This window comes from Felis catus, chromosome A1 (assembly GCF_018350175.1).
Source record: "Felis catus isolate Fca126 chromosome A1, F.catus_Fca126_mat1.0, whole genome shotgun sequence".
NCBI lineage: Eukaryota > Metazoa > Chordata > Mammalia > Carnivora > Felidae > Felis > Felis catus.
The window spans coordinates 207,872,729-207,885,747 of NC_058368.1; the positions used below are offsets into that span (position 1 = coordinate 207,872,729).

General features: G+C 45.2%; 1 protein-coding gene across 4 annotated transcripts in view; it reads right to left on the bottom strand.

Annotated features, from left to right (window-relative positions):
• The window catches only part of OSMR (oncostatin M receptor), a 52,499-nt gene that overhangs the window by 10,471 nt on the left and 29,009 nt on the right, over positions 1 to 13,019 (bottom strand). For 3 of the 4 annotated variants that reach the window (XM_023238974.2, XM_023238963.2, XM_023238966.2), the window contains exons 7-11: positions 12,405 to 12,556; positions 8,738 to 8,880; positions 8,220 to 8,373; positions 4,604 to 4,680; positions 2,936 to 3,158 (exon numbers count right to left, since the gene is read on the bottom strand). In XM_023238974.2, coding sequence (XP_023094742.2) covers positions 2,936 to 3,158; positions 4,604 to 4,680; positions 8,220 to 8,373; positions 8,738 to 8,880; positions 12,405 to 12,556 — 749 coding nt within the window. The remainder of the gene's footprint in view (positions 1 to 2,935; positions 3,159 to 4,603; positions 4,681 to 8,219; positions 8,374 to 8,737; positions 8,881 to 12,404; positions 12,557 to 13,019) is intronic. The other variant, XM_045037956.1, reaches the window with a different exon arrangement.

A 13,019-nucleotide genomic window follows, 5' to 3' on the forward strand; every position in this document is an offset into this window, starting at 1 on the left:
TTCCCCTTTACTCGAAAAACTGGCTGACCCCATGTTTGGCACTTGATCTACCTTTTTTTTTTTCTTTAAAGTTTATTTATTTATTTATTTTGAGAGAGAGAGAGAAGCAGAGCACACAAGAGGGGGAGGGGCAGGGAGAGAGGGAGAGAGAGAGAGAGAGAGAGAGAGAGAGAGAGAATCCCAAGCAGGCTCTGTGCTGTTGGTGCAGAGCCTGACGTGGGGCTCGAACTCATGAACCGTGAGACTATGCCCTGAGCCGAAGTCAAGAGTCAGACACTTAATCGACATAGCCACCCAGGCACCCCTTGGTACTCGATCTGCTTTAAAAAAATTTTTTTTAACGTTTGTTTATTTTTGAGACAGAGAGAGACACAGCCTGAACGGGGGAGGGGCAGAGAGAGAGGGAGACACAGAATCGGAAACAGGCTCCAGGCTCTGAGCCATCAGCCCAGAGCCTGACGCGGGGCTCAAACCCACGGACTGCGAGATCGTGACCTGAGCTGAAGTCGGACGCTCAACCGACTGAGCCACCCAGGCGCCCCTGTATCTGCTTTTAAAAAATATCTGTTGAACAGATAAATAATGCGCCTTAATCCCCCCACATGATGCTGGCTGCTCCTGAACTATTACGTCTGTGATGTTAGGGGTAGAAACCGAGTGAGAACAACAAAGGAAAGAGTTCAGATACGTACTAAGTTGGACTATGCAGGGACGTGCACACTGCTCATGACCAATCTCAACACACTTTATAAGCCACGATAGGTTTAAATTGGAAAAAAGCGATATGATCTCAACGGACGACAGTTCTAGTGATTTCAAGCAGACTCACCCTACACCTTCAGGGATGAGAATTTCTCCTAGTTCCCGAGGCTGACCTCACAGCCTGCCACTGTTGACAGGGCAGTGGTCCCAGCCAGTCAAGTGAGACAGGCCCAGACCAGGAGTGGGCCTGCAGACAGCTGCTCAGAAAAGCAGTATTTGCTCAGAAAGGAGCAAACATGGCTTGGTATGGACTTCTACTAAAACTTGACTCGTTGTTCATCTGCAATTTGAATTTAACTGGGCATCCTGTATTTTATTGGGCAATCCTAATTACACCTGAACATTGCTGTGAAAGCACAGTGCTATTAATTTTTCTAGTTATTATCCAGTGGGGGACACCCAAAGGGATGTGTAGCTCTAGGTATAAGATAAAGGGTTTCCCATGAAGGCCTTTGTATACTCCACCTATGTGGCTTCCCTGTCTTCTTCCGTTAAAGAAATAAATCTCGCTTGCATCAAAGTTGACATTTTTCACTCTTATTCACACTGGCTAAAATTTCATCCCAAACTTAGAACCGTAACTCTTATCAAGCTGCTGTTTGAAAGCTGCAAATATGTTTTAAGAAGTGGAGATAGAGGGAAGGAGAAAGGGCATCTTTTTTCAGTCATTCACACTCTAGTATGAATTGGCTTAACCTTAACAGTCGGCCTCATAGCACATTGGTGATTTTATCCACTGAAGTGATTTAAGAATGTGGGCCACTGGGGGGCACCTAGGTGGCTCAGTCAGTTGAGCGTCTGACTTCGGCTCAGGTCGTGATCCCACAGCTCGTGGGTCTGAGCCCCGTGTTGGGCTCTGTGTTGACAGCTCAGAGCCTGGAGCCTGCCCCTCCCCCACTCACACGTTCACTCTCCCTCTCTCTCCCTCAAATATAAATAAATATTAAGAAAAAAAAAAAGAATGTGGGCCACTTAAGGAAGACTGGATACCCTCACGGGGGAAGGCATGGAGGTCTGAGAGCAGGGCATAGGGAAGGAAGGTTCGGTAGGAACCCACAGATAGAGAAGACCCCCAAACAGGTTACAGTGCTTAGTGTTGTTTGGAACCGGGCCTCATTCAAGGCCGTCTTCTTTTATCTATCAGCTCCCCCAGGGTGAATGAAATGCCCACTCTTCCTGCTTTGTCCTAAGGAAGACAGAATACAGCTTTTCACTTCCTTCTCTAATGCAGTTCTTGATAAGCAAAGGTCACGTTAAGTAACTCCTTAGTTTTTCTTCTGTGCCCAAGCTTAATTTCTTTTTCTTACTTGACACACCGGATTGTTCTTTAAAAATAAATAAAATAAAACCAAGCAACAATTCTCTCTCATCGAGCCTACTTAACCTAAATTGAAGCCTAGCTTGAGTAACAGGTATAACACAACGTGCTGTGGCCCCATGAGCAGGACCTGAAAGTGTCACAGCAGAGCCTGAAGAAGAGCATGATCGACAGGTGCACAAATGAGTACACGACGTCGACTACTTTGTGCCCAAGCGTGCATCGTCTTCTACGCGTTCCTGTGCGTGCGTGTGTTGGCGGGGGGGCAGTATATCCAACCTCTTTTTACAGCTCTCCCAAGAAGGTAATTAATATGGCTACTGACTGTCCATGTAAGGTCATCTCTACCTTGTCTGGTCTCTCACAGGCTGAGGGATTAGCCAGTTGCCATCTTCCATTCTACTTCAGCAAAGCCTTCCAGAAAGATGATGCCAGTCAGTTCTCCTTCTCACCTCTGGCAATGCTAATGGGCTCTTTCTGGGTGGCAAGGACTGACAAATATTTTACAGTATGATAAATGCGACCCGCGATTTCATAAGCTACAAAGCACGTTTACACCAACCCCAGCTCTCAGCGAAGACTGCTTATTGGTGTTGCATTTACTTGAGCAAATGTGAGATAATTCTCTGAATTTCTTGGAGAATCTCAGGGCAGCAATGTTCTGAGCTGTGGCTGAACTCTCACACCGAGGAGGGCTGTCCCGGGAAACACACAGCCATGCCTGGACCAAAAGAAAAGACTAATGGCGTTCAGGAGCTAGCTCTTTTGTCCGGCCAGGTTACTGCCTTTCCAATGTGTCCGTTGCTACTTAATAACATCGCCTGGGCCACAGAATAAAAACAAAACGAAACTCACTGTTTCCAGGGTCTCCGGACACGGCGATGACCGAAGCGGGGGACGTGCCCACACTGTTGTTAGCTGTGACGTGGATTTGGTAAGAACACCGGTCGAGGGTTAGTTCTGTGCCATTGGCCGGAGCAGGAATGGAGAGGAGCTTCAAGGTGGATGGTCTGTCTAGATTTTCTAGAACTACATTATAGAAGAGAATCTTCCCATTGGCCTGCAATTTTGATAGTGGCTGAGAGAAAATACGGATAATCATTTCAAAATGGGTTTTCGGGGCACCTGGGTGGCTCAGGCAGTTAAGCGGCCGACTCTTGATTTCGGCTCAGGCAATGATCTCACAGCTTGTTGAGTTCGAGCCCCACATTGGGGTCTACACTCATAGCGGGGGCCTGCTTGGGATCCTGTCTTCTGCTCTCTGCCCCTCCCCCACTCTCTCAAAAATAAATGTTAAAAAATTCAAAATGGGTTTTTCTTTGAAAGGAGTTTGCATCATTACTTTTTCATCTTTCCTGGCCCCCAACTGCTTTACACACACACACACACACACACACACACACACACACACACACACACCAGCAAATTAAAAAACAGTTTAATAGAGAAAATAACCGTCTAAAGCAAGCTTATAATCAGGCATTCCGCGGTAACTGAAGTGGAGTACAGAACAGGACTACTTGAGCTCCTCAAGAGCATGTTGTATCTAGAAAAGCATGACCAAGTCAGGAGAGGAAGGGGCTCCTTCAGCCTGGATAAGAAGGGACTCAGAGGGCACCGAGGGGAGAAGACACGAGCAGACCTGGGCAGGAGGAGCCTGGCCCCTGGCCTCCCTTCCCCCTCCAGCCATCTTTCCCTGCACAGTTGTGCCCTGAGCCATTCACGGAGCACGCGGTTCCCTCTAGACCATCCTCCAGGTCGAAGAGAATTCCCTGCCCACAAGGTCCCAAGCCTGGTGCCAGGGACCGTCCCCCCCAGCCTGCCCTCTCAAGAACAGCCGGTGACCCTGGTGTGAGCACCCCCAGGTCTGAGAATGGGTGCAGAGAGCGGCTGTCTGCGGGGCTGTGCCCATGTGTGAGTGCCTGGGCTCCCTTCGGAGACGGCCAGTGTGGAGGTGGGAAGGACAGCCAGGTGGGCGGTGGCTGGGGGCCAAGCCATCCGGTACGGTCATGTTTGATACGAAAACACGAGCTGAGGAATCTGGGAGTTTCAAGCACAAGCCTGGACTTCCAGGTTGCCATGGAGGCCTTAATAGACAAGGCACAATGACAAAATAGATTTTAGTTTACTTTTTTCAAAATACATGTAAAGTATTTTTTAGCTTGACCCCTAACTCCTACATGTAAGTTACTGTACGTAAATAGTCGTATCTTTCAAATATGGTATGTGCTTTTCCACTTACACCGGTGCCCCGGGCCTTGCAAAACTTAGAGCAAGGCTGGACAGAAGTTACAGAGCTACAGCTTCCAACAGTCAGAACCCGCCACCCGCGCCACCGGCTGTCCAGGAGGGAACAGTCTGAGCACCAAGGAGACGGGTGGGGGCGGGGATTCCCCCACTGGGTAAGACGTTCTGCTGGACTCATGTTAAGATCCCTGCCAGCTGGAGCCCTGCGCCGGCAGCCAGCGTCCCACGGAGGGACAGTGCCAAGCCAACGTGTCTGGTGGGATCTGTGCGTCTTACCTTCCAGAATAAAGTCACGACACAATGTCCCTGCACTGACTTCACATTCCTCCAGACATCAGGAGCCTCTGAGGGAGCTGAAATCAACCAAAGAAAAGATCGTGGGTTGCGATATGTACGGAGAACGGTACGTTCACCCTTTTTCTACTCTGGTCAAAGGAGGCGAAGATGACCCGTCCTACCTGAGGCTTGTTTCTCATTTTCTCACTCTCTGTGACTTCCACCCACGTGACCACGGCCGCATTGTTCACTCCTCACCCGGTGCACATGGTAGGTGCCGCACAAAAGGTCTGCTGCATCAAACTGAAAAGCTCTTATCAAGCCTGAGCTTTTGGAAGCCACCGGAACATTTTGGAACCATCCATCAGCTAGACCAACTCTAGGAGGTCAGTTAGGTAAATTTCCCATTTGTTGAATTTCTAGGAACAGCAGATCATTGCTACAGCCTTGCTCCCTTCGCAAAGGTTGTAACGGAAGCGTGCTAATGGACAGCCCGGCGGCTGGTTGTACCCTTCCACACCTTCACAATTCACATTGGCTGGTCTTCTCACCGGGTCCTAGCCTGGGCGCCTCTCCTCGATCCCCCTCCACTGGGAAGGCCACATCCCCCGCCTCCCCACGCTGCTGTCTCCCCCAGCTCCTGGCCTGCCTGGGTCAGCTGCCCGCCCGACAGACACTCAGGGCACCCGTTCACTGCCCTTGCTACATTGTTCTGGAAAAGTGTGCATCCTTGTCTTTACCTCCAATCAACTGTAGGACAAGTGATCTGATTCCAAACATCCCCATGGAGGAAGAATTACTTTGGAACATAACACATAAAGAGCCGTTTTATAAAAATAACACATTTAGCCGTTTTATAAAAATATAATTTACTGCCCCCGATAACTGAAATTTAAGTCCTTTTTTAGTTGTGGACATTTTCTCCTCAATTTATTATTTTTTTATTTTTTAAAAATTTTTTTCAACATTTATTTCTTTTTGGGACAGAGAGAGACAGAGCATGAACGGGGGAGGGGCAGAGAGAGAGGGAGACACAGAATCGGAAACAGGCTCCAGGCTCTGAGCCATCAGCCCAGAGCCCGACGCGGGGCTCGAACTCACGGACCGCAAGATCGTGACCTGGCTGAAGTCGGACACTTAACCGACTGCGCCACCCAGGCGCCCCTCTCCTCAATTTAAAGATGACCGTGTATTTTCTTAAAAAATGTATTGAAGCAGATTTCAATTTGCTAAATAGCCCACTGAAGAAGCCAATATTAAATCAAAAACGTATTGAAACAACATGGGACTCTAAGCTTAATGCAAAGTCTTCAGCTGGTTTATAAATTAGTCCTTGTCAGAACAGTGCCCCACAGCACAGCTGATAGTGCTCCATATTTGTGTCATATAGTCTCTACCCTGGTGCCATTTAAGTCTGCTCACTACAATTCTACTTACTTAAATATGGTTATAATACACATAGGCATCGACTTTTCCAGCATCAAGCAAAGTGTTATCAGAGGGAAAAAAAAAATCTATAGATTCATCACTAGCAAATTCATCTCATTTTCTTGTTCTCATCAAAAGCAACATTAATTATTTTAAGGTTTACGGTACTATAACCTAAAAGTATATACAATTTACTAAACACTCTATCCGTTTGCCACTTTCCTTTTGCACTTAATTTTAGTTATAGTGTTGGAATAAACTTCCAAAAAAAAAAAACCCAAAGCAAGCAGTAACAAAGTAAAAATTCTTTAATAAGACAAAACTGGGGAGTGACATTACTGTCAGGCACAGGGCTCTCTGCGGCAGATTCTCGAGGGGTCTATGCTCCCAGTGAGGGGAGGGGTGGGTACATCAGACAAGGAGAGGGAGCCTGTCAAGTACAACTGGTGACCAACCCTTGTGTAGGACCCGATCAGCTGTCCCTGTCACCCCTCAGCTCGAGTCACTGCTTTAACGGTCCTCAAGGGGGAGCGCCTGGGTGGCTCAGTCGGTTAAGCTTCTGACTCTTGGTTTTCGGCTCAGATCATGGTCTCAAGGTTCGTGACATCGAGAGCCCATACAGGGCTCTGCACTGACAATGTGGAGCCTGCTTGGGATTCTCTCTCTCTCTCTCTCTCTCTCTCTCTCTCTCTCCCTCTCTCTCTGTCCCTCTCCCACATGTGCAAGCATGTGCATTTGCTCTCTCTCTTTCAAAATAAATAAATAATCTTAAAAATAAAATAAAGTGGTCCTCATGGAGAGACACAGAAAGAGCCCTGCCAGCCTATACACCTAAATATAAGCAAGAATGAAATATATACATATAATCCTTCCTTTGGCAGCCAAAGAACAAGACCTGAATCAACAAGATCTCAAGGCTGTAATAACAACATCAAGAGACAGAACACATAGAATCCAGCTCTGGTTAAGGGTGGAGCTCTGGAGTCAGGTGGCCTGGGTGTGGGTCACAGTCAACAGGCTGACGGGCTAAGCCAATTAAGTCACTTAGCTTCTCTGTGCCTCCTGTCCTCATCTAGGAAGTGAGGATAATTACTCATAGTGTCTCCTGCGTGTCGTGAGGAGGAAAAGGGAAAAACACGGCAACCGCCTCAAGCTGTCTGGAGCTCAATGTTAGCTGCTATTACAATTGTTAATACTGTTATGTCTCTGCCATTCATTAACTTTGCAAACTAGGTGAGTATCTCCAATCTATGGGCCCAAACTGCCTCATCTGTAAACTGGTCAACAACAGTAACTTATTATTTTGAATTGGGAGGAGAGGAAAGCAGAGCTCTCCTGAAAGCAGGGCATCCAGTCTCCTGAGGCCTATGTGAACTGAAAGATAATGGTTATTTGTCAGAAAAACCCACCCACTGTTCCGTCAGTGGTGAGGAACCTCCCACCGCAACAGTGATCGAGAACGCTCACAGTTTGCTGTTGTTGAACAAATGATGTATCAATAATTGTTAAGTTTCCAAACACCGTTACATTTCCAAACATAGCCTGAAGTTGTTTGGTATGAGATCAATGCCTTCGTCGGCAGCAACACTACTGTTTGTCCCCAGTCCTTAATTTAAAAGTCTATCCTAATTTACGGAGCCCCAGATCCGATGGGAATCCAGCAACGCCAGGAGCTTATAAAGCCGTTCTGGCAAAACCAAAGATGAGAGAGAAAATGTACAAAAGAAATAATGCTGAATGACCTAGGTTTGAGGTGAATGTCTTCCCGTTCACATCTCACTAAGCATTTAAGTCAGTTCTTTTTTTAAAAGATGGTATTCAGGGGCGCCTGGGTGGTTCAGTCCATTAAGCGTCCGACTCCCAATTTTGGCTCAGGTCACAATCCCAGGCTGTGGGATCAAGTCCCAAGGTGGTCTCCTCACTGGGTGTGGAGCCTGCTTAAGGTTGTCTCTTTCCTCTCCCTCTGCCCACCGCCCCCCCCAACCCGCCCCCAGCTCATGTTCGCAAGTGCTCTCTCTAAAAAACAATAAATGAACAAAACAAAACAACCACAAAAAGATGATATTCAGCCTCTGTTGTAATAGTTTTTCCTTAGTTTTTGGTACAACTGAAAGCTCTCGGGGAAACCAACCCATCTCTCGTGAGTCAGTTTAGATCCTTGGGTTAAAGAGAGGGGAACTGAACATACCAGCTTCAGCCGTGGTAAAGTTGCGACGAGTCCATTCACTCCATTTCCAGAAGTGGTTGGCGTTAGCACAGCGCACTTGGGCCGCGTACTCTGTGGAAGGCTCCAGTTTCTTCATGAGGTGCTTACCATTCACCTTGACAGAAACATTTTGCTTCTTCGAAGAAAGGAAGGAAGGGAGGAAGGAAAAGAAGAAAATCAACGAGATGAACTGAAAAAAGGAGACAGGAAGAAAGAAGAAAGAAGACAGGAGGACCAGCGAGCATACTTCATGGCCAAGTCCAATCACAGCCTGGTCCATTCTGAGGTGGGGTACGACTACTACTTCTTTGTGAAAAAATCTCAAAGGCCCTCTGCCCAATGCTAAAGCTTGTGATTAATTTCAGGACTGTTTTTAAACAGATGACCCATATCATCTGAACCCACACAGAAATAAGATTTTAAAGAGGTTTTATTCATTAGTCTCTCTGTTCAGGACATAAAGAGATTTTTGAAAATAGAAAGTGAAGCAGTATTCTTACTTGTATCACTTTTCCTTCACCATAGAGTTCGATCTGACACAATAGTGTGGAATAATTCCCAATGGAGTGGACCTTCCAGGTCATGGTGGCATTTGTGGCACTTACATTTTTGACAAATACATTAAAGGGAGCCATTGGGTGAACTGCCAAAAAAAAAAAAAAAAAAAAAGGAAACAAAATTAAAAAAAAATTCAAGCATAAATCCAAAGACTTATTTATTTTTGTTTAGTTTTGAAAAAATGGCAACAAAACCAGACTTAGAGCACAGATGGAGTAAGCCAACTGTAGCCTTTCTCTCTCACCAATTATATTAGAAACTCTGAACAAAACATAAAAAGAAACTACTGAGGACTCTTAAAATTAAACAAAAGCAGGCAGATTATGAAGGAGAATCAAAACTTGGAGAAGGGGCTCATGGGGAGAATATAACAGAACCCAAAATCTAAATAAAATAACGTCAGTAATATCAAAGGTACAATCTAGAATTATTCTACCTACAAAACTCCAGAACATGTCACCAATTTCCAAGAGAAAAGACAGTCAAAGGATGCCAACCTCACGGTGACCCGTCCATAAGAATGCAATTCGTACGGACTTTAAGACAGATCTGTGACATAAAAGTAAGCACATTTGAAATGAATAGAAGAAAGACACTTCTCAGCAGAGAAACAGAAACTATTAAAAAAAAAAAAAAGAATCAAATGGAAATTTTGGGGCCAAAAAATATAATATCTGAAATGAAAAACTGACTGGATGAGGTTCAGGTCTTGAAAAAATAAAGAAAGCCCCTCCCATCCTGTCTATCCCCCTGAATCCAATTAAATATATCACATGGAGCATTCTCGAATATTCTATTTGAGAACTCTGATAGTGGCAGGCAGAGAAGACCAGAAATTCAAGTATTGCTGCATTGGTAGTGAGAGGGTAAAGGAAGGCTTCTATGTTTTACTTAAAGTGAAAAATACTAACTCTTGTGAAAGATTAATAACATATTTTAATCTCCGGGGGGGGGGGGGAGGAATACAAATATATGTAGGCAAAAGCCAGTAGATAAATTGAAGTGGAATACTAAAAAAGTATTCAAATAATCCAAAGGTGGCAGGCTGGGAAGAGATACTCAATTTTAGGGAGGTGTAGATCAAAAACAGAGGGAATAGAAAATAACTAATAAAATGGTAGGCGTGCGTCCAACCCTATTAATAATTATGTTAAATATAAATGGTCCAAACATACCAATAAAAACAGAAATTGTCAGATGGGAGAGAAAACAAAAGCCGGCACGGCCCTCGCTTTCAAAGGGCAACAGAGGAGCAAGCACGAATCGACAACTACAAAATAAATGTAACATTGCAAGTGGGGTCATGACAGTGAAAGTGTAAAAGGAGTTTTTGGCCAAAAAGATGGAGTTCTAGAAGTCCCTATCCTGAGCCTTCATTTTTTATCTCCTTTTCGGTCACTATCCACAGGCTGATGACTCACTCACAAGTCTAACTCTCCATCCCAGACTTGTTCGATGCGCTCCAAACTCTATATCCAACTGTCTCCTCAACATCTCCCCTGAGATATCTGAAAGACATCTCAATCTTGACTTGGTAAACACGGAACTCTGTGCTCCTGCTCGGAGCTGCTCGTCCCCAGTACCCCCCCATTTCAGGGGATAGTTCCAATACTGGCCCGATTGCGTAGGCCAAAACCCTTGCAATCATCCTAAGGAACCATCTTAAATTCCTCTTCCCCTTACCATGCACATGCCTTCCCTAAGTAAGTGCTACCAACTCCATCCCAAAGTGAATTCACAATATGACCGCTTCCCCGCCAACTTCATCACCCCATCTGGTCCAAAGTCTCTGCCTGACAACCGCAGCGGCCTCCTAACCAGCTCTCCATCTCCACCCCCGCCCCTGATGGTCTAGCCTGAGTGATCTTTTCCCACAGTGTGAGTCACATCATTTATCTGTCCTGATGAACACCTGTCAACACAACTAGGTAAGACCATCCAGTTCCACGGTTGTCACATGACCAGGACACTGCCTACCACCCAAATCTCCTTTATCTCTGGTATGGGCATGAGGACATTCTTTCTGTCTCTCCAACAACCCAGAGTTTGGTCTTATCCCATGACCTTTTCAAATCCTATTCTTTTTGCTTCAAATGCTCTTCCCCTAGACGTCTTCTACTTCTTTCTTTCTTCAACTCCCTCATCCTGATACAGGCATTATCTCCCCTAAACCTGAATTTTACCTTCTCCATAGCACGTATCAGTACTCGAAGTACGCTATGTTTACTGTATGTCTCCACTCCCCGCTCTCAACCCCTCCTCCTACACACACTAGCAGACAAGCTCACAAGGGGCAGCTATCCAGTTTTGTTCACTGCCAGGTCCCCAGTGCCTGCCACACTGGAGGCACTCTGTGATTACCCAGCTGACTGAGTGGTGATGAATCTAAAAGATGTGTAGGAATTAAGAAGGTGAAAGGGGAAGGAAGAACATTCCAGAAAAAGTGAACAACATGTGTAAAGATTCTGCGTTTCATAAAAGAGAAAACAGGTGGTCAAACATTGTAGATCGAAACTACCATGAAATACCACGGTGTAGCCATTAAACTGACAAAAATGAAGAGGGTGACCGACCATACCACCTTGGAAAGACTACATGAATTCAAGGGCAAGGGTATAATTGGTACAGCCACTTTGGAAAGCCATGTGGCACTGTCTCCTACGTGGCACATGCAAATTCTCTATGTCCTCACCAATCCCACTCTTAGGTATACACTCAAGGAAAACAACTGGAGATGAGTCCTGCACACATAATGCTCATATTAACACCACACCCAAGAGCAAAACCTTGATACAACCTGAAAAACCAACAAATGAGATGCCTGGACAAAATACTGTATACTCACACAATGAAATACTTGATAACAGTGAGAATCAATAGACTATAACAACACTCAATAATATGGGTCAATATTAGCAATTTAATATCATTTACATAGTAATTACTAAATTACTACATATAGCTTGATGTCTTTTTCATACATTAAAACCAAACAAAATAAAAATACAGTCTTTTTAGAATTGCATTAGAAGTGAGAATACGTACTCCCATACAGGCACACACACGTGCAGGATTTAAATGATCTCAGTGGAGGAACAGGGTGTGGGGGGCTGTGGGGCAGGAGATGAAGTGAGTTACTGTTCGAATTCTAGTCTAAAGGTGAGTAGTAAGCATACAGGTGCTTACTGCATCTTCAAAACAAATCAGGGGACCAGGGGCCATGCATGCATCCGTGAAGTGTGGCGTCGACAAGAGATATAGATTAAAACGTCCACGGGGCGCCTGGGTGGTGCAGTCGGTTAAGCGTCCGACTTCAGCCAGGTCATGATCTCGCGGTCCGTGAGTTCGAGCCCCGCGTCAGGCTCTGGGCTGATGGCTCAGAGCCTGGAGCCTGTTTCCGATTCTGTGTCTCCCTCTCTCTCTGCCCCTCCCCCGTTCATGCTCTGTCTCTCTCTGTCCCAAAAATAAATAAATGTTGAAAAAAAAAATTTTTAAAACGTCCACGTAGGATGTGACTTAGGCTAACACCTACAGCACATTTCCTTGATCACACAGTGTGTCACACAACAACAAGTCAGTAACCACAGCAAGCTCCGACACCGGTCTCACCTCGATGAGTCAAGTTGAAAAGAAGATGAACACTTCTCTTTCTTAAGTAGTTTTCAGCTGTGAGTGTGAAGTTGTACATTTCTTGGGAGTCTGGAGATACTTGCCAGTTACACCAGCTTTTGTATTTACAAAGTGTCTTTTTCCCAGAAAACCTTAAAAGAAAAACACACCCAAAACAATAATTTCAGGGTTTCCACTTCTGTCAACGCAGATCTGCAACCCTGTACCCTTGGGGCACACTTGGTGGCTTTCAAACTGTGTTGCACACAATGGCACTGATCCACTTGCATCAACAAATACCACCAAGGAAGATGTTGTTTCAACAACTTCCATTTATGTGGTTAAAGGTTTATTCGGTTTATGTAGCGATGAATTTCTGACTGTCCACCCCAACATGGGTGGTGAGAATACTCCTCAATTTATTTTGAATATTCTTAAACAGGTAGAAATTAGATATACCCAGATCACCAGATGGAACAATTTACACCTCAAGATTCATCATTAACTGTTTTTATCATTTTTATGCTACGTTTTCCTTTCACAGAACTCAGGTGAAAAGCATTAAAGACTTCCTTCTGACTCTGGTAGGGTGGTTGTAAACTATTTCTTCACATT